The sequence below is a fragment of the Pempheris klunzingeri genome, chromosome 3 (assembly GCF_042242105.1).
Source record: "Pempheris klunzingeri isolate RE-2024b chromosome 3, fPemKlu1.hap1, whole genome shotgun sequence".
Classification (NCBI taxonomy): Eukaryota; Metazoa; Chordata; class Actinopteri; order Acropomatiformes; family Pempheridae; genus Pempheris; species Pempheris klunzingeri.
The window spans coordinates 7,873,902-7,898,974 of NC_092014.1; the positions used below are offsets into that span (position 1 = coordinate 7,873,902).

A 25,073-nucleotide genomic window follows, 5' to 3' on the forward strand; every position below is an offset into this window, starting at 1 on the left:
TTAAAAATGTGTAAAAGTCTTTACGGATTGTCGCTGCCCTTTGAAAAATCACCTTTCATTTAGTTTCATTAAAAACAGTCCCGTTTTATCTTAATTAGAAATATGAACAAAAACTTCGGCGGCACCAAGCAAATTATTGCTGCAGCGCTTCGTGCAAAATTGCTCATTGTGAACATGTTTGTAAACAAACAGAGCTTCGTTTAAATGGTTCCTCCACAGTGACACGTATCACGAGCTCTGCTGAGGCGGCCAGGCCATCCTCATCCTCATCCTCATCCTCATCCTCATCCTCATCCTCATCCTCCTCTGCATTGTCTGTGGAGAACAATGTCGGGGCAGAACACTGAGGTGGGTCGGTGTTAATATCAGCTCTGAGTCTCTCTGCATGGATCTCACAGCCCTGCTCAGCACCGCGGACACGTGTTTAAACAGCTCGTTGGCCTCTTCTTGACGACCCTCCCCCCCCCCCCCCCCCCCTGCATTTCTCTCAGACACTGTTTGACTTGATATTTGAGTTACTTGAGTTATTTGCATATTGTACGAGGAGCGTCAACTTGCATTTATTACCACTCTTCTGCGCACATTCTGTGCAAACAGCAGATCATAGCCTGAGGCGGGATTGATGGGAAAACTAATCTTGCTGCCACAAACTCTGGGTTGACTGGAACTTTCTGAGAGAACGTTTTTCATGATCAGCATATGACGCTTTTTTAAATTCTATTTATTTCATTTATTTATCTTTATGAATGTGGCTTTCTGCCTTTGAGGGCAGACAAGAGTTCATCATCACTGGTGGGCAGAACAGTGAGGGTGATATAACATCACGCAAACTCTGTGCAGGTTTTCATACCGACTGATCCATGAATCGGCTGATTTGTCTTCCTTCATTCAGCCAGAAGGATCAACAGACTGAAATCATTTGAGACTGCATGTGTCTCTCAGAGGGTCCTTCCGCGGTTTTCTTGCCCCCACCCACCACCACCACCACCACCATCCTCCTCCATCTTTTATGAGCTGTCGTGTGCAGCCATCTCGTGGCTGTCATGCAGTACTGCAGACTCTCGGCCTCCCAAGCAAACACTAATAACCACAGCCCCTGAAGCAGAACGCCTCCTTTCCCACAGAACTGCATTTTGTGATTCTGTTATGAATAATGCATTAATAGGTATAAAAATCTTAATTTATTTAATGGAAAACACCTGGTGCCATTTCCAGAGTTAATTGGATCCACCAAGCATGAGATTAAGCAGCACATGAGTGGTCGCAAAGCGCTTCGATTACCAACGCCTGTTAGAGTTTGGGGTGTATGTTTCTCCACATTACACCTCACAGACTGTGGAGCTGCTAAATATGTTTTTTTCTTTTTTCTGCAGCCCAGCTGTGGAAAAACAAGACCGTCCATTCCCACAAATGGCTCTTAGCAACAGCCTTCCTTTTTAGGGAGCAAACTGCACACAGTTAAGAGCAGAAATGTATAGGTTAACCAAAGAGCTCGTCATTTCAAAGCCAAGATGCGGGTGCATGAGGAAGCAGCTTGACAGCACCACTTGTGGGAAAGCATTTTCAAGAACTACTTAAAACATTTTCTTTACTGAATGTGTGCCTAAAAAAAAAAAAAGCATATTTCAATGTACATACAATAATTTCTTGATGAGATTTGAGGAATTCAATTATCATAATGTGACCTTTCAACTTGCTACCAAAGTCTAATGAATCTTTATTAATAGCTTTGTTTTTGGTTGGTAAATACTTTAACACTTACTGATCTATGAAGCTGAAATAAACACACTAGACTAGAAAGATCCATCTGCCTCCTGTTTATCCTCTTCAGCACAAGTTGCTTTGTCCTAGCTTTTAAAATCACGATGAGGACCTAAATCCCGTAGGAAGAGTTAGATGAGAAGACTGATACCAGCCTCATGGTAAATACTGGATGTAGCTGGTTCCAGCTGACAGCTTGCCTTGCTCTGTCCAAAAACAACAAAATCTGTCTAGCAGCACCTCTAAAGCTCACTAATCAACACATTACATCTCATGTGTTTATTTTGTACAAAGTGTGAAAAACAACAGTTTTAACAGGAGTTTTGAATTGTACTATTTCTTGGCGCAGACCAGTAACTTCTGGAGTGACCATTGGTTGCCTGGTAACTGCTCCCACGCATGGAAAAAGTAAAGAAGCGCATTTCCAAAACTGTTCCTTTTAATTTATAACCACAGGCTTGGCAGATTATTACAAACTAAAAGATCCACGACACTTTATTAATGACTTACATAAATGACTTATAACTGCAGAGGCTTATTACAAAGTGAGTCAGTTTCTCGCTCTGTGAGAAGCCCTCCGGTCGGCAGTTATGAATGTTATGTGGGTTCTTTAGTAACAGTAATCCATCAAGCCCGTAGTTCTAACTTTTGTAAAGTCATTACTGGAGGTGTACTGTTTGAAAATGTCTAACTTTGATGTCCCACAGCCTGGTACCATCATGCATATTACCATCATAAAAGACAGCAGAACTTCTATTTGCAGTGCGTGACTGTAGTACAAAACAGTACCATTCATTGGAGAGACCTTCATGACCGGACGAAACACAGCAGGTTGTCCGAGCCTGGCAACCAAAAAGTTATTCTTGCGGATGTTTTATCGCCCGTCACTCAAACTTTGGTTTGCTGAGATTTTATCCAGCGCGGACAACCTCTGCGGTACCGTAGACATCCAGACATGATATGGCTCGTTAGAGAGAGGCTGAGGGGAGGTGGGCCTGACAATGGTCGGCCTTTAGTGGCAGATGTGGAGCGACTCTGCCGTCCTGAGTAGAGGTGAAAAGGTCACCTTCCACCGCAGAGCCCAGGAGGAAGAACAGGCAGTGCTGTGTGGAGCGGTGGCCGGGTCAGTGCGGCGTGTGGAGCCCGACAGTGAGAAAACACAGAGCAGTGACTGGGTGGAGAGTGGAGAGTGGAGGGGGGGGGCAGGCCTGGAGGTATCAGGCTCATGTTAGTTTCTCAGCCTCATGTGAGACAACCAGAATTCACTGATACAAGCAGCCGCAGGGAGTCAGAGGAGGGAGGTGACACGAAGCCGTCAGACTGTGAGGAGGCCTGTAACAAGATGTGAGACAGAGGTCGTGGTTTTAACTCCACTACGTACGTTTGTCTTTTAGTTTTTCTTTGATGTGCTGAAGCTTTGTTAAAAAATCACTGACAGCGTTCTGTATATACTCCGGATGAGCTTGTCCCGACTCTTCGTTGAAGCTTAATGACGCTCCGCCCCAAATTAAATATTCAAAACCAAGAATCCACGTATCTTATTGCTGCATTACATCAAATGTTCTAGATGTTTTTAGAATCGTCTTATACACATTGAAAACTTTTAGAGTCTCTAAGGATTATAAACGAGTTTAAGTTCTAACAGTTTGTAATGACGTTGATGGCCAGGGCTTATTAATAAGTTGAAGTTGATACTCATTAATATACTAAGATACCAAGGTGTGTGTACATAGAAGAATGTAAAGAAAACTCAGCTACAAATGATGTCATTTATTATGTCAATTATGTCATTTATTGTATGAGACCAAGAAAACCTGAAGAAGCTACAGCCTCTGAATTTGAGGAATTTCAGTTTAAAAAGTTGTGAAAATGATGATACATTTTCTGTTAATTACAGTGAGACACTAAATTAAGCTTGGGAATACAGCAGCATTTAAGGCAACACACATAGAAAGCTTGAATCAATATGCCAGACTTCCAAACAACAATACTACTTTCCTGCAACAATTTGGTTCCATTTATGAATCTAGTTTGCAAATAAATGCACACAGACAGCAGAGATATTTTTTAGGAATAATTTATTGCCAGTAGGAAAGCGTGAGCTTGTGGCAGTATTCAATAAAAACCTTAACAAGACCATAGCATTGCTCACACACACATAGACACCTGAAAAAGTCACGTGTCCATGGATAACTCTGCACTATAAATATATTGGGTCCCATTTTCTTGGTGGAAAAATAAAGAGGTTCCAAAGTCAAAATTTACAAACAAACAAATAAAAAAAAAACAACACAAGAATATGCAGTCGTTCATTGAAGACCCTTTTTGAAATGAGCAGGAGACGATAAACTTTACGAGTACACTGTGTTTGGAAAAGCCACGCTCTATCTTCTCTCTTTTTTAACGTTTCTTTTTTGTGAATGTAAGCACAGTAAGGCTGATAATGTCACACCATTTAACGCTTTTTTGTTGAAAATAAAAGCATAGAATATCTACAAAACCTAGTAAACTTTGAAATCAAAACTGTACATTTAAATTTACATTGAAAATGAGGACTTGTATAAAAACATTTTGCTTGGTTTTATTTATAGAAAGAAAGATGTTGTGAAATATTTCTTTTTTTTTTTCCATGATGTTTTTCCTGTTGTACATTGAAATGTTGATTCTTCAGACAGTCCACTTCCTGTGCATGATGACAGTTACATAAAGCAATGGCACCGCCAACTCAAAGGGGCAGGAGTAGGACTGAGCAGATGTTAAGATGCTCCAGAGTCTCTCCTTCACAACCAGTCTCAACAACAACCCCTGTGTTTGACTCAATTTATCGTGTGTGTGTGTGTGTGTGTGTGTGTGTGTGTGTGTGTGTGTGTGTGTGTGTGTGTGCTGTTTTCTGTGTACACATACTGTGCATGTGGGTGGTGTGTGACGGGCTAACAAAGTGTAGCTGTGGGTTCAGGCACTTTTGTTTGGATCCAGTGTCAGACTTCAGTGTGCTGTTGGGAGTCCAGCCCCGGGATGACCAGCCGCTCAAAGTGGCCCTCGTCGCCGCTCTCGTAGTCGCTTATCATCACCTCGGACTCCTCGCAGCACGCCGACATGTCCGAGCAAGAGGCTGTGGACGTGTACAGAGACATGGACATATTGTCCAGAGCTGAGGAGTCAAAGTCCCGACTACAACCTAAAGGGTAGCCCCCTCTGTAGCCACTGGTGCCCAAGGTAGAAGCTGGGGTGGTGGTGGCAGAGGTGGAGGTGGCGCCATGGCCCTCGGTGTCGCCTGCGTCGCTTGAGTAGGAGTGCTGTGGCAGGTACTGGTTAAGGCTGTAGAGCTGGGGCAGGGCCGGGCGCTGGCGGACCCCGGGCGAGCCGCCCGGGCTGGTCGCAGTCGGGTCCAAATCTCTACCCATGGGCCGCAGTGTGTCACAGCGGTCGCCGTACTCTGGCAAAGGTGGCGGTGGCAGGTCGTCGTTCGCAGGAAAGTCCTCTGGCGGCGGAGGGAAGTCACTCTCAATGTCGAAGCCGCCGGGATAGTAGTCGGTATCGATGGCACTCGGGTCACTGTACAGTGGGGCAGGCGACTCCACAACCTCATACTGTGGAAACTCCTGGATTCCAGGAAGTTGAACACTTGGCATCCAATCAGATGTGTCCCAGTGATATCCTGTTGGATGCAGAAAAGCCCAAAGCACAAACACAATCATTAGTACCGGCACCAATACTCACACACAGCACAATTATTAACATTCACCGAATGCCATCAGGTTAATATTACAAACCCGCACCATGCAACAGTAACACAATACAGTACAAAGTCACACCAACACAATGAGTTGTTCATTAATAAACACTTCACACCACTTTGTGAGGGCACATTTTTAAACACACTGCAGACACATTCAGACTTTAAGACAAAGTGAAATAAAAACTCTTCTATAGATCTAGTCTGTCTCCCTGTGTTTCAGTTATTTCTTGTGTGCAAAAAGTTTGTTTTCTCATTCTTTTGGCATGTAGCCTATGTGTCATGAGTATTTTTAGAGCAAAATCTCTTTTTTTCCTTCCCGTAAAACGTGTACACATTTTTAATTAGTGGATCATCTCCAACTCAGCTTGTACATAAATGTATCCAATCAAATGTGGTTTGGGGCGACTAGCTGAGCCCAACTGACATATAAAGTCCCACTTGCACCGTACTGACGAGCAGATCGGCCTCATGGGTCACAGTTGTGTGTTTGGCTATCGGTTGGCAAAAACTTGACGAGCTCTTTACAGTTGTAACAAAAACACACAACCAACTTCCATCCAGTCAGCTACATTTCCAATTAGTTACTGAGCAAAACCTTTGACCGTATAATGCTCGGATTGACATTTTTCTTTAATTCTGCCGCAGCATCAAAGCCATGCACGGGAGTGTGTTGGAGGTTATAAATAATCTCGAAGAGGCAGACATAACACCTTGTGAGGCCACTGATGCAGAAAGCCCTCAGTGTCACACCAGCTTGGCCTTTCCAGAGGAGGTTTCACCCTGTCCTCATTAAGCTTTGGAGTTAGTGGTTAAGAGTTAGAGGGAGGGGTCGGGCGGGGGGGCACCAGTGAACATCAGGCAAACAAAGATGTAAAAAGTCACCTCTTGGGTTCTTGAGATCATGAGCCAAAACAGACTCTTTATATGAGGCGAGGAGGAGAAAGAGAGAAAAAACAAGTCACATTAAAACCTGAGAGGAAAGAACAATCAGCTAAGAACACGTATGAAATGAGAACAATGAAATACTGAAAAACCAAATACTGATAAAGAGAGTGACAGATTAATTAATGGATGACAGGCTTGCCATTTTCTTAAACAGACTTCTTAAGTTGTGTAATGATAAGTTCAGAGCTGATACTTGGAGGCGACACGTCTGTGCCTGTTTAATTTGATATTTGCATATCTTTTCATTTTCGTGTGCAGCTGAATCTAGGACGGAACGTGTCAGGGTTGGGCGAGGCTCGTCAGTCTAAGAAAATGGCAGCTCTACAAACCTACACTTCACATCCCAACACCAAGGACAAAACTAGTGGCAGATGGAAGCAATAAAAGTACCTTCTCCTTCCACTGTGTCAACAACAGAGTTGACAAGGTGGATTACTGTCACTATGGAGGCTTGTGAGAGGCAGGGTAGGGGAGAGTGGGTGGAAGAGATCTAGCATTAGTTTTTATGATTTAAAAAAAAAAAAAACAACACACATATGGAGTGCATGGTGGTGGGAGTATTGACAACATGAGCAACTCTTTCTGCAAACATTGCTGTCCTTATCGCTGGACACTTTTTTTTTTTCCCATTTCATGGCTGGGCACAAGACAACACAATGGTGGAAGGCGACACAGTGGGGGAGTGGGTCTGGTTTTGTTTGCGCAAGATAACACACAACAACAACATACTGAGATGCTACGGGGTGCCACTGACAGTACAGATGGAAGAATCAGTGAAATTCCCCAGAGATATAAATGCATTTCCAACCCTAACACAGAGAAAAGCCTGTGTGTGTTTAGAAAGCAAGCTGAGAGAGCGAGGAAATAGAAATGACCTGTTAGGAAATAATTTCTAATTCACTTTAGGGTCTATTCTCATTTTTGTGGTGAGACATGAAGGTTTTGATGACTTATGAGCAGCACAATCCCCATCATGATGTCCCCCCCCCTAATGACATGTGGTAATAAGTACGATATGAAGAGGAAATGGGAGAACAAAACATGTGCATGTATACCCTTGTGATATGTTCCTTGATGCTTTCGCTAAACATCCGTTTGTGGCTACATTTTGGAAAAAAAAAAAAGACAAACAAAAAAGAATAAAAGGCATGCTTTTTAAATAAAAAATAAATAAATGAAAATGCAGACATCTGTCACAGTCAATGACCTTGTTAGTGATTTCCAAAACGAACATAAGTGCTGTCTGAGTAAGTCATCAAAGTCCTTTTTCAACACAAACTGACAGCCGGCTGAATAAAAACAGGGTCAGAATGCTCTTTTTAAGAAAATCTACAATCCCAGGAGAATTACACAGCACAAGTTGTTGTGATTGCTTCCGTCTGTACCGGAGGTGATTGAGGACTTACAGGCTGGACCCCCCTATTTAAAACCTTGTTCTGGATCTGTGGACTGATTTGATCCATATGGGAGCTGAAGCCCCGCAGCAAAAAGGAAGAGAAAAGAACATGTGACCCCAGAGCCGCCATTTAGGCCATCCATTCTGAGCATGCAGAAAAGGAGCGTTAGCAGGAAAATCAGCAAGATTGGTAACGGTAATAGTTGCAAAAAAACCTGCAGGCTGATCAGACAAAGGTAAAAACAATATCTTATCACAAAATGCGAAATGACATCTCATACATGTTATAAAATATAGCATTTTTCAAACTTCGCTGTCTTGTTAGTTGTTCTCCACCGACTAAGAGGAACAGATTTACGATGCTGGGTGGCGGCATACCGTTATCATCGCAGGACTCTGACTGGAAGGAGCTGAGGGACTGGACCTCAGACATGCTGCCCCTGGTGTTGTAGGGGTGACAGGCGCTGTCCTCCACAGGCTTCTTGGTCAGGCACGTGTCCAAGTCCACCACTTTAGCTGGAGGAGAAAGCGCTATTTGAGTTTAGTGTATACAAGAGGACATGGATGAGGTCTAAATATGTCCCATGCAGGTCAGCTGTGAAATCAATTTGTAAAGGGACGTGCAACAAATTAGCTTCGGAACAAGTGTTGCAACCTGGAGGCAAACTTACTGTCGTAATCATAGTCCCAGTTTGGCTTCTGGATGGAGTCGCTGTCTGAGACAGAGTTGGAGGGAGGGGGAGGGGGGAGATTGGGCGCCACACTGCACACGGCCACAGTCTTGCGGTGTCCGTGCACAGAGTCCGGATTGAAGGTGCTGAACTCTGGATGCTCCGGGATGGCCGAGCCCTCAAATGAGTTCCTGTCCAGGTTGTTTCTTGAGTCGCTGGGAATGCTGGGAGTGTAAGAGATGGGCCTCACAGGGACCTGAGGCGGGATGTCGGAGTAGATGTTCTTGTTGAGTTTGGCGTCAAAGTAGGGCTTCTGGAGGAAGGAGTGGGGCATGCTTGAACCTCTGAGGTGTTGGTCGTCCTCGCTCTTTGACTTGCTGCGACAAGCCTTCTTGCGGATGATGATGAAGAGGAGGACCAGGATGAAGATGCTGGACACAAAGACCACAATGCCAATCACCTCCTCGAGGCCGATGTTCCAGGAGGTGGAGATGAATTCATTGCGGACTTCAGCGCGAAGTTCACACATCTGTCCGTTGAAGCCCAGCGAGCAGTTACACTTGTAGGAGCCGTATGTGTTCTGGCACTGGCCTCCGTTGGCACACGGGTTCTTGATGCACTCATCAACATCATTCAGGCACCTGGACAACACATTGGGGTTTAGTGAGGTGTTGTTGAGGGTGAAATGCTGTGTGTTACAAACAGCTGGTACAAGAGATCAGACTTGCGGAGTTGGAGATATTAAATAATTGAGCAAGTTCGTTTTTGAGTTCACAGAAACTGAACACAAAATTGACATACCGGTCTCCCTGGAAGCCTGCTTCACATTCACATACTGGACCATCCAGACTGTCAATACACTTTCCACTGTTTTTACAGGGGTTGTCTCTGCAGTATGGCCCCAACTGGCACCTGAATTCAAAACAAGGTTACTTAAGCAGCCCAAAAATATATGAACACTCCATTTCTGAAACATGTTTTTGCAGTGAGAACGATTTGTATTCAGGGGAGAATTACAAACAAACTACTCATGAATGCAGATCACCTCTACGAATCCCCCCAGACCTAAGAAACCCAACCTATGAGTATCACTACTCAACATTAAATGTTAGTACTAAGTATCAATTTCAATAATAGAAGTGCTGGGTGTAAAATATAGCATTAACAGACAAACATGCAAAATCATTCTGCCAACATGGCACCATTCAGTGCACTTGTGGACAATGTGAACTTTTCTGTTTCTAACATGTTAAGTTGTAATACCTTTGTCCTGAGTACTGCCCTCGGCACTGGCAGTAGAAGTCGTCTGCACGAGATACACAGGTGCCCCCGTACAGGCAGGGGTTGGAGGCACAAGGGCTTATGCCGATCTCACAGTGGGTGCCCATGAAAGAGGCAGGGCACTTACAGAAGTAGCCTGTAGCGTTCAGAAAAAAAGACTTATGAAGACAATGGCACTGAGTAAGTGGACATTTTTAAACGACTGAAAGTTCTTAAATAGAAGCCAGTTTGGAAACAATCGCTGGGGGGCTCTGTTGTCTCTTCAAACAGGTAAAGGTCAGCCAAGCATACATGCCAGGGGGAAATAAAATACTGTGACTTTTACTTTAATGGCTCGCACGGTAAATTCTGCATAATTTACATTAATTCCAATAGTACAACATCAGAGCCATGATAAGCTTACCATGTTTTCGTCTTCCATTTAAAATTAAGCTGATGTTACTGAAACTCAACACATCCTGCAGATGTGTTTAACAGACAAGCCTTCCAGGGATGGTGAGGGATCATGCCCCCTTAACCGTTAGCAGGTTTTTAATGTGAAACAGATGCAGAAATGTTGAGTTTGCATTAATAGCAAACAGCATGGACTGCAAATTAACACAGCGCAAGAGCACAACTATGATAAAATATGCCTGTCTCTAATAGCCTGAATAAAACTTCACTTGCTACACTTGGTTGCAAAAAGCAGAGAGAACGATATGTCTGATTTACAGTGAAGGCAGCAGTAAATAACCAGGCCAGGAATTAAGGGCACAATTAAAATTCCTCTTAATCTTCCCTGACATAATAAAATGTAAAGGTACGCTCGCATACAAAATATGATAGTTGGAATTTAACGTATGCTAGTGAAAATCGGAGTGAGTGCAGCTGAGCAGGACATTATGTACCTCCATTAGGCAGCGACGTGCAGCTCCCTCCGTTGGTGCACGGGTTACTTGAGCAACTCTCAGCGGGTGGAAGTGCGCAGCCCGGAGTCACGTCCACGATGTCCTCCAGCACAGCATGGGTGCGGTGAGCTTTGGTGTTGAGAGGCAGCTCCTGGCCATTCAGGGTGATGGCCTCCATGCAGCCGCGGAGCCCGTTGGTGACAGGCAGGCTGCGTCCGTGGCGAGTAGAGGCATGCTGGCGTACATGACCGCCAAAGTAAATGCTGTTGTCAAGGTTGAGGGTACGGAGGGTGCCCGGCGCTGTGCCTGAGGCGGCGTGCACCCTGTCCAGCACAAGCTTGGCGTAGTTACCGTCCACCTCCAGTGAGAGAGTGTGCCACTCCCCGTCGTTAACCTGGGCGCTGTGCACTGACACGAGGCCAGGGCCACTGCCGCAGTCAAACTTGTACTGCAGACGGCCGTTCACAATCTATTTGAGAGTCAGAAAATAAAGAGTTAGAACATGATAAACATTCAGCATTTATCAGAGCAGAAGTGACAAGATGAACAAAACTCTTTCTTTCCCTTTTTGATGAACACCAACGTTTATAACTTGGACTGAGAAATTGTAACAATCTTATCAAGTCACTGTGATAAAGCAGTCTGACATTGTTGTAAATCACTACTTATGAGGAAAAACAGTGTGCCCAGTAAATGTATTGCCATTTTATGAAATAATGGAATATAATCTAATCTTGATAAAGAGCAAATAAATTTCTCCTGACAACATAATACAAGCTTTACAGGAAAACTTCTGTTCACGCCTCTGAATAAAACATAAGACAGTTTGGATATTAAGAGCCTTACATGGCAGTTTGATAAACAGTAACTGCCTCTTATTCAGCCAGGTTTCAGGCTAAAGTCTGGCGTGCAGACTGCTAAACCAGACAGACTGTAAAAGGAATGTGTGGAAAACTGCTTTCTGTTTCCCTCCCAGTACTAAAATAGCTCTTATGTGTAGTTTTTTTTAACCCACCACCACATTCCCATAGTCCCTCATGTGAAAAGCGGTTTTAAAATGGCATTTTGAACCCTTAAGCGTAGCTGGTTGGTACACATGGCTGAACGGTCAGGTATGTGCTTATTAAGCCTTTCTGATATGGAAATGCTGGGCACAGAGACAAGCTAAGCAATGCAGAGGGACAGTTTAGGTTTCAGTTAGAGAGAGGCTGAAGGAATAATTGTATTGTTACGGCAGAGTAAGAATGCTGGATCAAATACATTTTTACGCAGACACACACCTCGAGGATGCTGTAGTCAGTTCCTTTAGCATACATGACAGTAGCGTGGCTGGAGAAGGTCCTGAGCCTCAGAGACAGCTTCATCAGCTCCTTGTTCTCGTTCTCCATCAGATGGTATTTCACATAGCCGCTGCCGCTGAACGTCAGTGAGTGGCCATCTGACATGAGGGAACAGAAATGCATTAAGAAGATCTGGGAAGAAGTCGGGGATGGATGAAGGATAAAGATGTCTGAGAGCATAGATTAAGAGGTGGAAGGTCTTACCGGAGCATTTGCCCTTTTTGCCCTCTGGACACACACAACTGTACACAGTCTCTCTAGGATCTGCCACACACTCCATACCCTCAGGACAGGGGTTGTTATCACACAGGTTGTTCAGCACAGGACACCTGCCACCTTAATACCAACACATATCCAATCAGAATGGGACTTTCTAACAGACAATGAATGCGTAAACGTGGGTCTGTCTGTCTGTGTGTGTGTGTGTGTGTGTGTGTGTAACGTGTCTCAGCATCTGCCTACTTTCACACTGGCAGGTCGCAGTTCTCAGGTGCCGCGGGGTAACGAAGCTGAGGCGAGCCGTGCTGTGCGTGGACATGGCGGTTTTATCCAGGGAGATGACCTCATCGCAGAAGTGTAACGGGCAGTCCAGACCTGCACACAGCTTCTGCACCACCCGTACGATCCGAACCCCCGTCATCTCCTCGATCACAGAGGCTGAGGAGTTCAGCTTTCGGAAGACGACCTGAAGACAATTGAAACACGAACATAAAAAGACTCAATAAATGGGATCAGTGCTGAAACGAGTACTCTGACTAATGGCTGATTAAATTGTTCCAGCTCTGCTTCTGAATGTTAGGCATTGTCTTCTCGATAAATGACCTCAATTAGTTGATTGACAGAAAATTAATCTGAAACTGTTCCGCTCATTTTTCAAACACGTAAGAATTGTCCCTGCACTCCAGAAACTCACACAGACAAGTACGTGGAACCTAGACTCTGACTACAAAGCAACCAAAATATCTTACTGAATCACTTGCTGATTTTTTTCAGATCAGTGTTACTTGGTGAAGGTCTGAGGACTGGAATGTTGTGAATAAAGTGAGTAGAAGTGATCAACAGTGTTTATTTCACCAAAATGCCAAACATTTGCTGGTTCCAGCTTCGCAAATGTGAGGTTATATGACAGCAAACTCAATGCCTTTAATTTAAACTTCTGGTCGGACAAAATAAGTCATTTGAAGACCTCACCTTGGGCTCTTGGTAATTGTGACACTTAATAGATAAATCATGTGGTCTGTGGTTTCAACAGCAAAATGACAGTTTGGCACCATCAGCTACAAAAGAACATCTAGACTGTGGCTGCTCTTACCTCCTGAGATTGGTAGGGGCTGCCTGATCGCTCTAGTGTCAGCAGCACATCCAGATCTCCTTGCTCTGAAGGCTGCAGGCTCACTAACTGGACTTCACTTCTCCTGACTCCAGCGATGTTTCTCAGCGCTCGCTGGAAGTTGCGCCAGTAGTCCCCGATAAACTCCTCGGGTGCAATGTTTGCAAAGCGCACCGCGATAGAGTTGTCGAGAGCCTGACGGGTGGCTTGCTTGACGTGCACCGTGACATCAGCGGCTGTGGTGAAGCGTCCGTCGGTCACCGTCACATTGAGAGGGTAGTGGCCCACATCGAGCGGCCTGAGGGCGATAACTTTACCATCAGAGGCGGAGACTGAAAACAAGGCACCGCCCTCGTCTGAGGAAGAAGAGGGCGCGAGGCTGTAGGTGAGCGTGTCGTAGATGTCTTGGTCAGTGGCGTGGATCTTCCCCAGGACACCTCCGGGGTATTCATCGCCGGCGGTGGTCACGAAGATGTCCAGCGGAAGAATCGCAGGAGGGTAGACGCTCTCCTCGATTATGCGTATGCTGATGAAGGCGGTGGAAAAAAGCTGAGGTTTGCCGCTGTCTGACACCTAAACATGAGGAAGGAGAAGGAGACACATGCATGAGGAAACGCTGTGCACTGTGGGGTTTCATCTGCAGGCACTGTTTTTCCAACAGCAGAGGGCAATCAAGCTCTTCCACTGACATCCTCAGGTTGACAGCATCTTACATACTGTATGTGCACTGGATGTTAAAGCCGACAAAACATCTACAGATCTTGCATTTTAACATTCACACTTTGACACCGATGGTCATCGGCTCCACAAGAAAAAAAAACAAGTATGACTCAAATCTGAGTGTGCATCTTGTGTGTAACAAGACATCCCACTTACATTTCATATCCCATCTGCCCACTCATTTTGTTCCCTCTGTTCTTTCTTCTAAGGTGACACATCAACAGCCAGAAACACACGTGATCACGCCAACTCAAACCAAATGTCTTTGATTTATGATTCTCCTGTGAGATGCACTTTGATGCAGCAGCTTTATTGTATGCCTGTTTCAATTCAGCATCTCATATACACTTCTTTGCAGGGTGAAAAGATTTCTTTAGAATATATTTAAAAGGTTTAAGGGTAGAGGTGCAGAGATGAACACTGACTGGTAAAAGCTGGCAACAAGAGAACGTGACAGAGAAAAGGTACAAAGAGGGAAAAGCGGGAAGGCAAATAGATCAGCTTGCTATGGCTTGACGGTTAAATCAATAAGACCTCTCTACTCTGGTTTCTCCTCTGTGCTGTGACTCACCTGAGCTTGGAGTAGGTAGTGTTCTTTACGTTTCCTGTTCAGCACCCCGACGGCCACTAGAGCTCCCTGCTGATTGATGGTGAAAGCATCGCCCTCGTTCCCATCCACGATGCCAAAGGTGAAAGGTGGGCCGTTGTGGGACGCATCCCGATCGGTTACTGTGAGTTGCAGAACACTTGTGTCTTTTGGTCGATTCTCCTGTGTGACACAAGAGAGGCATGTTTAACATTTGTGGGGGCAGGAGGTGGCTCTCCTGATGCTCTTTAGTTCTATGATGTTTGACAATGTAACAGTTTTCAGAAGTTAAAATATGCACACACAGAACATTGCTGTTATGGGGACTGAACAGACTAAAGTTTTTCTAGTTGAAAATGGAAAAAACAGAAGATCAGAAGTGTTTCATCTCTATAGGACTGATCACCAATCACTTTTATCTAGCTGCCTTTTCAAATTAAACCTGCAATAACTGATGTTTTTGGGCCTTTGGGGGCAGCGGAAACACATTGTCTTCACCATTTAAGTTGATATGGTGAACTTGTTAGCAAACAGTTGCCTATTTACCAGCCCCTCCTAGTCAACCAAAACATTAGCTGATGAGAAAACATAGTTGACCAAGTTTTTGTCAGTTGTGGAAAATGAATGAAAGGTTGGACACAGGACGTGACGACAATCAGTCAGACATAGACCATAAAATAGCCATTAACCATGGCAATTAAATGGAGAATCCTTTAGAGATGGTAAGAGCATGTTATACTGAGTTGAAATAAATAATTTCTACTTGTGCCGGTGTTGTTAACAGGTGGCTCACTTGGTGCATGTGCATACATTTATATTTCAAAGGTACATTTGTACGGTTTTGTACTTCTCTGTGATGTAGCACAGTGTCAACAGGTTTTGGGCCAAATTATGGATGACTTCATCTTCTTCTACTGTTTTAATGTGGTGCTGGTATTTGTCAGTTGTCCTTGTCCAACAGCTGGTGCATGATGTTGTGGCTAGGCTTCTGAAGGGGATCATATCAGTTGCACAGTTAAGGTTTTATCTTTTTCGTCTTCAGATCTGTTCTTTCTGTTGACTCATGTCCTGACTCACTTTTGCTCTCTTGTGTTGAAAAACCTCCTGATATCCCTGGTACTGTGTGCAGTATGTGCCTTTCTTGTTCTGCTTTAGTACCATTTTTTGGTTCACCTTGATCAAAGCTCCACAACTGAGTAAAATAAAGCCAAAATAAAGCCTCCTCAAAGTGTCTCTTTCAGTTGCTTTTTCTGTTTTCTAAACAGGCAGGAAAACTGGAAACAAATTATCCCCCCCATACCTCTGGAATCATTATTTTTTTCCATTTTTTTGATCTCCCGCACTGGAATACAGGTGCATCTCCTTTCATTACACATTTTTGCTTTACTCCCGTCAACCGTCCATTATCAGTTCGGTATCTTGCACATTCCCATCTTCATCAGTCCTGTCTTTCAGTCTTACCCTTCCATCCCTTATCTGCATTCTTATACTTAAGATGCAGCCTTTGTCTTTAGATTCCATCAGCCCTTACCTCTTTTCTTGCTCCACCCTCCTACTTCCTTCTTGACATTCCAGTCGCAGTCTCCCATTATTTCTCCCTGTTAATCCCTCTCCCTGTATCCACTGCAATCACCCCCTATACATCTCACTCTCTCTCTCTCCCTTTCCGATACCTCAGTCTCATCCTCTCCACCTCTAATCAGCCATCTAAACTGAGCCCTTTCACTCTCTCACCTGGATGATGAGGCTGTAGTTGGCCTGGGAGAAAAGCGGAGGGTTGTCATTGACGTCCGAGATGTCGATGTTGATCATGGCGCTGCTCGAAAGAGGAGGCACCCCATTGTCTGAGGCTACCACCACCAGAGTGTATCCTGAAGTCTGACAAAGAGAGAGAAAATTACCATACAAAGGCAAAGCTGCTTTTGCAAGCAATAATATAGTGGAGATCAGTAAACAAGCTCCCCAATTAGGCCTGACATGACTCTGATTGGATTCTGCATAGAGTGCAATTAGTTCCTCTGTGGATTAAACTCTATACGTCCAGTCAGCATTGAGTCTGCGGTTTCTCTTACTCTCTCTCTGTCCAGCTGGCGAGCAACTTTAAGCTCTCCTCTGATCGGATCGATGGTGAAGGGGCTGCCTTGGTTGCCGTCAACGATGGAGTAACGCACGTGATCGTAAGAAGGCCCGTCCACATCCTCAGCCATCACCTTCAAATCAAACAATCAAAACATCAAAACATTGATAAATCAATGTTTGTACGGTGGAAACCACTAGTCAATTGACAGAAAATTAATCAAAAAAACTGATCATTTTTCAAAGTAGTCCCAAGCATTTTCTAAGCAAAATGCCAATAATCATGTCATGTCTATCATAGTAAACTGAATATCTTTGGGGTTTTGGATAGTTGGTCAAAAAAAACCAGACATTTGAAGACGTCATCTTGGACTCTAAGATGGACGAAACAACGTATGAATTCATTTAAAAAAAAATAACCAGCTGAAAAATTGATGATGAAAACTGGAGTTGCAGCCTTACAGTTGTAACGTCATACGGATGTATACAACCTTTTCTTTCTTTGGTGCATCCTCCTCCAACACACACACAAACACACGCACACAATCTTAAAACCCACCAACCATCGCATATTGAAAGGGATCTCTGGGGAAATCAGCAGTGACGATTTACAAGTCTGAGACAATGGCAGGTATTAAAATCTAATTTTCTGATGGATCATTTATATCCAGGTACATTAGACACAGATAAATGGTCATTAGCAGAGGTGGTTTATACAGGGGGGGGGGCAGACAGAAATAGACGGAGCCAAACTTTAACATGCAAAAGGAAGAAAATTCCTTATCTTGAATAAAGGCTTAATGAGTCAAATGTCTTTAATTAAACTGTTTGAGCATGTGTGTCTGATAATGCACGAGAACAGGGGTGCAATGAGCATGAAGAGCACTGGTCCTGATTTAGCTGTGCCACCAGATGGTGATTTGCCACAGGTGCAGATATGTGATAGTGCAGGCAGTGAGGGATGAGCAGAGAGGAGAGAGGCTGTGAGGGAGTAAATGAGCGACTGAGTGAGAAGGTGAACAAAGTGACAGACTTAGCTGCAGGAAAGTTAAAAGATGAAAAATGCCTTTCACCCTGCATGCACTTTTACTGTAATTACAGAGTATTGCCCCTCGACAAGCCCCTGCTATCTGTAAAGTGTCCCTTAAGCTAGTATGTATATTCTTACCGCCATCACAGTCTTTCCCAGCTCAGTGTCCTCACTGATGACGGCTGTGTAGACGTCCTGACTGAAGGCAGGTCTGTTGTCATTCACATCAGTCAGGTTGATGTTCACAGTGGCCATGTCGCTGAGCGGCGGTGAGCCACCATCTGTAGCCTCTATGGTGATGTAGTATTCATGGGAGACCTCGTAGTCCAATGGCTCAATCACAAAGATGTCGCCTAAGGACAAAGAGGCAGCAGAGAGTGAGAGAGGTAGCGAGAGCTCGTGTCATGTTACAAGAACTCACAATTCAATATCAAAATGTTATCTAAATATCTCAAATCAAAGACAACCACTGTGCTTTGCAGCACTTTTTTGCAGAGGGGCAACATGCTGTAAGTTATTCTCTTTGCTCCTGTTACAACTTTTGTTGACTAATTTCTAACTCTAAATGCAAATATTTTGAGCTGAAATACACCGCAAAGCAGAAGTCAAATTGTCATCCGTCACTGAATCTCATTTGAAATTCAAAAGTTATGCTTGGCTCAGCTCCTTTTACTTGTATTTATTACTGCTTGCAGCAAAACAACTGAACAGTATCTTATTTGTTTTTCTTTGGTGTCGCCCAGCAGTGGTGCAGCTAGCAAGCCTGAAACAAAACTGTTTCGGTCGACCGAGGTTTGTGGTTACTTTCATTTGCAAACGTTTTCATTTAAAAAAACAACAACACAAAATCACACTAAAGACAGGAATGCAGATCTAACAACAATTAGATAATATATGCAAAGAGGCTCTAGATGTTTAGCTCCATGTTTAAAGGTGCCTTTGGAGTTTTTTTTTTGCAGTCATTATTGTGTGTTTAGTGATTAGTCTGTTTTTCTTTGTCGTAAAACAAAAGTTCTTTGTTTGCTAGCCCTCTTCTTCACTGCAAACAGCTGACACTAACTGTGATGGAATCATATGAAAACTGGGCAAGAATCAGCTTCCTCGTGTGCAAACATGTTATAAACAAAACAGGGATCCACTCCATAGTGCTACTTGTGGTCCAAAACTTAACAGGATACCTTGAACCCATGAAAACAATTTTTGTACTTCAGTGCTGCACAGTAAAGTAAGATAAAAGCTTATATAAGAAAAGTAATCCATGCTACCACATACCAGTGCGTGGGTCCACGCTGAACATGCCGTGCTCATTCCCACTGATGATGCTGTAAGAGATCTCTCCGTTGGACTCCATGTCCCGGCTAGCTGCCTGCACTCTGAGCACCTGAGTGCCCACCACCACATCCTCAGACAGGGTAGCCGTGTATTCACGGTGCTCAAACACTGGCGGATTGTCGTTGATGTCCAGGACAGAGATCACCACCTGGCACAGCGAGGAGAGACGTGGGGAGCCCTGGTCACTGGCGCGGGCCTTCAGCTCATATGCTGACTGCACCTCGCGGTCTAGGGGACGCTCCAGGCTTATCACACCACTGTGCTCGTCAATTGAGAAAAATCCATCAGAAGAATCTACCAGTGAGTAGAGGATGTCGCTGTTAAGACCTGGAATGGAAGACAAAGGACAGTTCAGATTACTTTGAAACGTAAATCTTATTTTGGCAGTTTTGACAATCGTTCCTGTTTGTTATGATGTGATTCCACTCAGTTTACAGTCAGATTGACTGTGATATTTGTCACTCTTCTACTCACATCTCAGAAATGAAGCTGGTGAGTAAAATGTTATCCTCAGCAATAAGACTGATAGCCACGTCAACAGAAATACTCCTTTAAGTACAGTGCGTGATCAAGCATGTTGATTGTTATACTGATGCATTGATTCTTGAATGATTAAAATGGTCACCTTCCATTCTCATTCCAAAACCATCTTTCACACAGCCTCTTATAAACAGGAGCTGTAAACGTCTAATCCATGCCATCCTCATAACTCATGTCCTCCCACTAGCAAGACGCTCCCAGCAACTAGACAGAGACGGATCACAATAATAATCATAATGCCTTTCTGCAGGTGGCCCCGATTTGGAATAAGCTATTATATTCCCATTTATCAGGTAAGTGCCCCCATCCTCCGTGGATCTCATTATCGTCCTGGAGAGACTACCACGGGGAGCCCTGCTTATATGGCTTCCCATCACTTTCCTCTGGTCTGATCATCCTTGAGACAATTACTTAATGGTGGTTAAGTGATTTGTGCTGAATGCGACTGCCTGTATTGCCTCCTACATATGTGCTTATGATCGCGTGTCCATCTTAGTCCCATGGCTCGAATGTTTAATATCAAAATAGAGTTGGAACGATTAGTCGATTGATTAAAAACTTCGTCATATATCATAGCACACTGATTATCTTTGGGTTTTGGACTGGTGGTTGAATAAAACAAGAAATTTGAATATATTAAATTGCACTGTCAAAAATTATAATGGATTTTCTTTTGCTGTTTTCTAAAGTTTTATAGAGGAAAACATTGAGCAATTAATCAAACAAATACATTACTTGATCATAATAATCCTCAGTTGCTACTGCCTATATTTAAGACAATGTGGGACAGTACCTTTATTCATGCAAATGTTGTAATATTGCTAAAAGATGATATACATGATACATGATATGATATACATGAGAACTGCACACTGATCTTTAAAGTGACACTGACAGGAAAGCTGGTGATACTTTAAGACATCTTTCTCTACAGTATTGGAGGCAAAACTGTCAAGAACTTGCACGAATGTGGCCCCAGCACCAAGGTGGACGAAGAAAGAAATGATTAAATTCCTCCACACTGGAGCAGCAGGAGAAATCGAATGAAGAAAACAGCCAGGCAGCGCAGAGGACAAAGAGACACTCAGATCCAGGTCGAGTGATAAAGGACAAAGCAGAACCAGAGAAGGAACGTGTACTTGCATGACTCAAGTTTATCAGAGATCAAGTGCACCAGTTTGTGTCTGTTTGTCTGTCTGGTTCATAACCATTCCACACTGATAAGTGCTGCCTTTCAGAGATTGCGACAGCAGCATGAACTGAGGAGCAGCAATGTGGGTATGTATCAAACATCTCCCAGCCAAATGGGCAGGGGGATCGTAGAGGCTGTGGCACACAGAAACCAGAGCCAAGAATGAGCCCTCACACAGATATGCAGAGTCAAATATCGATGGAGGATAAAGCAAGTCTTTTCTCTAAGGAGGAGGGTTCCATTAGGCTTCACATTTTACTGGTTGGTGGTGAAGACAGTTGACTGAAGCCTGAGTGAACTAGGTCACAGCCACTACGCCTATTTTTCTTGTACACTCAACATGATGCCTGGGACTTGCCAGTTGTTCGAGCTTTCACTTAAATCAAAAAATACTAGACAGACACGAGAGAAGAACTCTTGATGTGTGCGATACCCGCACATGAGAGAAATACCAATCAAATCCCCCTCTGCTTTCAGTCAGTGTAACTCTAAATAATTATTGCCCCTGGCTAAACTGCAGGGAGCACCTTTTTTTCTCCACCTCTCCTTCAAGTACCCTTATACTTGATATTTAAGATTTGAAGCAAATTTTGTGCCTGCAAAGCCTCAGGGAAGAAATGTCTTAATACTGGCTCTTTCCTTTCACCATTCATCATTTTACTCTGAGGAAGCCAATTCTAGCATCCCTTTCATTCTGTCAAGCTGTCAGTCCACCCAAAACGAGGGACTGAAAAAGGGAAATAGAGAGGGCGTCGATTCTCTCACAGTGAGCAGGCTGGAGTGGTTCTTGAAGCTAAAATGTCCTGATCCATTAAACTAAAGGTGTGCTTCTGAACGGCAGGTCCAATAGCTTCCTGGATTAAGTCTCAAGGAGCTTAAATGACTGTTTAACTGCTTGGTCTAACTTCTCAGTCTTATCCACATGCGGGCCTCTCAGTGGTTGGCAATGCTTGCTGAAAGATGAAGACGCTGGAGATAAATATGTGGCCCTGTGGCTTTGCACCAGGCAAATGGAAAATTGCAATCAGCCCTTTTGAGAATTCAGCTTGAAGAGAGAAGAATTTCATTAGAGTGTAATGGAGCTTTTAATTTGAGGGGTTGATCATTCATGAAATTCCACATTTGTTATCCACCCCTCTTGCCATTTAACGTAATGCAATTGCATGAAGAAAAGATAATAACCTGTGCATTGTGAGTCAGCATTTAGCCACATGCATATGCATACTGTATTCCATGATGCTAAAAATGCTTTTAAGGTCTATTCTTGAAAAACAAGTGCTGTTTTTTGTTTTTGTGACCTTAACTAATGCTTTTATTAAACATGACTTGCATTTTAAGCATAATGTACATTCATTTGTGAGTTTATTGCCACACAATTCACTTTCTACTGCCACAATACCACCTCTAAAAGGTTTATCTAAAACGTGGTTTTCATATTTCAATACCTCAATTATTCGTGCGCTGCACTGTGGCAATATTGTAACACAAAGTACTGAAAGGAGATCTTCAAATGGAAAATTGCATTCTGGCATTCTGCATTGCATGCTGGTCTAAGGTTCTTCTTACTTCTAAGGGCTAAGATTAAGTAATTAACAAGTACTTAACTGCGTTTAAATATAGACATGTTGCTGAAACAGAGCAAAATAAAAGCAGTAAAGCGGTTTGACTCTTTAACCAATTGTTTTCTGGTGGTGTGATAATATGCTTCACAAGTTAAGCAGTTTCCCATTAAGCTTCATCAACTGTAAATAGAAGAGCCAGATTTCTTATGTAGAAAAGATTGGAATTGGAATAAAGGAAAATGAATCGATTATAGTATGAAATGGATTCAAGGTCCTTGCTGTACTTTGATTTCTTTTGGATAATGGACTGACTGTTGAGAGCGCGGTCATGAAAATATTGTGCCTGAGAACTCACCTGCATCAATATCGTTTGCCAGCAGTTTTGCCACATATGTGCCCGTCTCTGTGTTCTCGAACACTGTAATGGTGTAAGGATCCGATGAGAATTGTGGCGGGTTGTCATTGACGTCTTCCACAGTGATGTAGATGTCGGCCTCGCAGTAGCGCCCTCCTCCGTCCACCGCCCGCACTTTGAACGTGTGCTCGTCTTGCTCCTCTCGGTCCAGGGGCTGTAGGGTCTTCAACTCCCCTGAAGGTGAGGCAGAGCAACTTTGAGCATAATGCACAAACACAAACACGCACACTATTTGGGGAGTTGAAGGATCTCATTTGCTATTTACAAATAAAAAAGACAGACAGCCATAATGTCATTGTAAGCAATTAATCAAGAGATTGAGTTTATATACTAGAGGGCAAAAACATGAATACTCTACCAGCACTAAAACTACTGTCTACTAACCACACAGAAAGCATCCAAACAACTATGCCTTTCAAGAGAGAGAAGATTGGAATAAATAAGTAATTGAAGCACAAGAGGAGGGAGAAAATGGCTTAGAGAGTGGGCTGATGAAGGAAACCATCAGACTTGGCAGCTGAGAGCAGCTTGGAAGTGTCCTGGGATGTGAGGCAGCCAACATTACCACAACCTCTCTGGAAAACTCCAGAGTCTCTTGGCGGTCCTCATCTGCAGTAATCCTACTTGTCTGCACCGAATAAATAAATAAATAAATAACACACCCTCTCCATAACAGTAGTGCAGCTTCTGGAAACTCAATATCGAGGGTTGCCAAAAGACAGCTGGATGGTATTGTTTCCTTATTGTCTGCCTTGATGTCAGTCTCTCAGCATATTAAGGCTGATTTTCGCCATTTCTTCGGGATTTTGCGCAGCAGCAGATGTGTTGCATAGGTGGTTTAATCTAATAGCTTAGTTTGTTTTGTTCTTTCATGCTTTTACTTTGCATTTACTTTAAAATCAAGTTGGTGCTGATTAACTGCTGTTGTTTATCTTTGGTTTTTTTTTTTTTTCTTCTTTCTTTTTCATCCTAGTAGCCAGGTGGAATGTCTGATTTAAGAGGATCTCCCAGAAGAAATTATTTGCAGGCAGTCATAAATTTAGTGTGCAACTCTGTATTTTGGTGCCACCACTGTGGGTCTTTCAGTTGCTCAGCAGGGAAATATTCTTAACTCTTTTTAAAATGAATAAGTAAATAACAACTGGGCTAAAAAAAAAAGCCTCTGCCATGGCTGATAATGATTCACACACATAATGAAACACAAATAAAAAAACAGCATTTTGCAGAGGGATCACAATTCTCAAATCTTATGAGTGTGGAATGTAAGATTGCTGTCATGCTGAGCTGCCTTTTTGATTTACTGGTTTAGAAGCAGAGGGCCAAGAGTGTTTCATGAGAGACTTTAACATGAGTGTCCTACAAACTGCATCCCAATATTCAGCCTGCAACACAGCTGGAATGAAATCAAACTCAAAAACAAAGCACAAAGCTAAATGTATTAATCGTATCATATACTATAACATGCATACACAAACATGAAGTACACACACACACACACACACACACGTATATGTGTATATGCAAAATATCTGCAACCATCCCTGTCAACACACAGATCCGCACCTGTATCAGAGTCAATGATGAACAATTCAGATCCAACTCCCTGGAGCTCATAAGAGATTTGGGCGTTTGAGCGGATGTCAGCATCTGTGGCAGAGACCTGCAAGATGAGCCTGCCAGCAGGGGAGTCCTCAGGGACGCTCTCGCTGTACAGAGACTGAGGGGACGGATGGAGTGAGGAGGAAATTAAAGTGAATACCAAGAAGAAAAGGGCACAGCAAATTAGAATTAAGTGCTAAAATTACAACAAAGTCAAGAAAGATAATTGACTTTACCTTTTCGCATACAGGGCTGTTGTCATTGGCATCCAGCACCTTGACCTCCACAACAGCTTTGGCAGTGAAGATGCCATCACTGGCGGTGATGTTAAGTAGATAATTGTCCTTCTCTTCACGGTCCAAGGGCTTTCTGACAGAGACCTTCCATTCATTCTGAATGTGTTCAATGGCAAATTGGCCAAGTGGGTCCCCTCCTGTTTGGTGTGAAAGAGAAATATACCACTTCAGAATGATCAACAACTCAGGCGCAGGAAAGCAGGAAGCAGCCCGAGTCATTAAAAAGACACAAGGAGGATGTGTCCTGAATTTTAAACTACATACCACAAAGTGTCATTTTCTTTCTCCTTTACTAAAAAGGGACAGTGGGGGCAGACAGGAAATAGGAGAGAGAGAGACCGAGAGAGAGAGACTGACAGAGAGAGAAAAGACAAG

At 43.5% G+C, this 25,073-nt stretch overlaps 1 protein-coding gene across 3 annotated transcripts in view; it reads right to left on the reverse strand.

Annotated features, from left to right (window-relative positions):
• Positions 1-3,822: 3,822 nt before the first annotated feature.
• Positions 3,823-25,073, reverse strand: part of fat1a (FAT atypical cadherin 1a) — a 71,552-nt gene continuing 50,301 nt past the window's right edge. For 2 of the 3 annotated variants that reach the window (XM_070828527.1, XM_070828526.1), the window contains exons 11-28: positions 24,639-24,835; positions 24,367-24,520; positions 22,744-22,977; positions 19,035-19,421; positions 17,901-18,115; positions 16,729-16,866; positions 16,391-16,534; positions 14,642-14,839; positions 13,333-13,923; positions 12,483-12,705; positions 12,225-12,356; positions 11,961-12,118; positions 10,681-11,149; positions 9,776-9,929; positions 9,314-9,424; positions 8,513-9,153; positions 8,220-8,357; positions 3,823-5,419 (exon numbers count right to left, since the gene is read on the reverse strand). In XM_070828527.1, the coding sequence (XP_070684628.1) occupies positions 4,740-5,419; positions 8,220-8,357; positions 8,513-9,153; positions 9,314-9,424; positions 9,776-9,929; positions 10,681-11,149; positions 11,961-12,118; positions 12,225-12,356; positions 12,483-12,705; positions 13,333-13,923; positions 14,642-14,839; positions 16,391-16,534; positions 16,729-16,866; positions 17,901-18,115; positions 19,035-19,421; positions 22,744-22,977; positions 24,367-24,520; positions 24,639-24,835 (4,964 nt within the window). In that variant the 3' untranslated portion in view covers positions 3,823-4,739. Of the gene's footprint in view, positions 5,420-6,382; positions 6,419-8,219; positions 8,358-8,512; positions 9,154-9,313; positions 9,425-9,775; positions 9,930-10,680; positions 11,150-11,960; positions 12,119-12,224; positions 12,357-12,482; positions 12,706-13,332; positions 13,924-14,641; positions 14,840-16,390; positions 16,535-16,728; positions 16,867-17,900; positions 18,116-19,034; positions 19,422-22,743; positions 22,978-24,366; positions 24,521-24,638; positions 24,836-25,073 lie in introns of all 3 variants that reach the window. The other variant, XM_070828528.1, reaches the window with a different exon arrangement.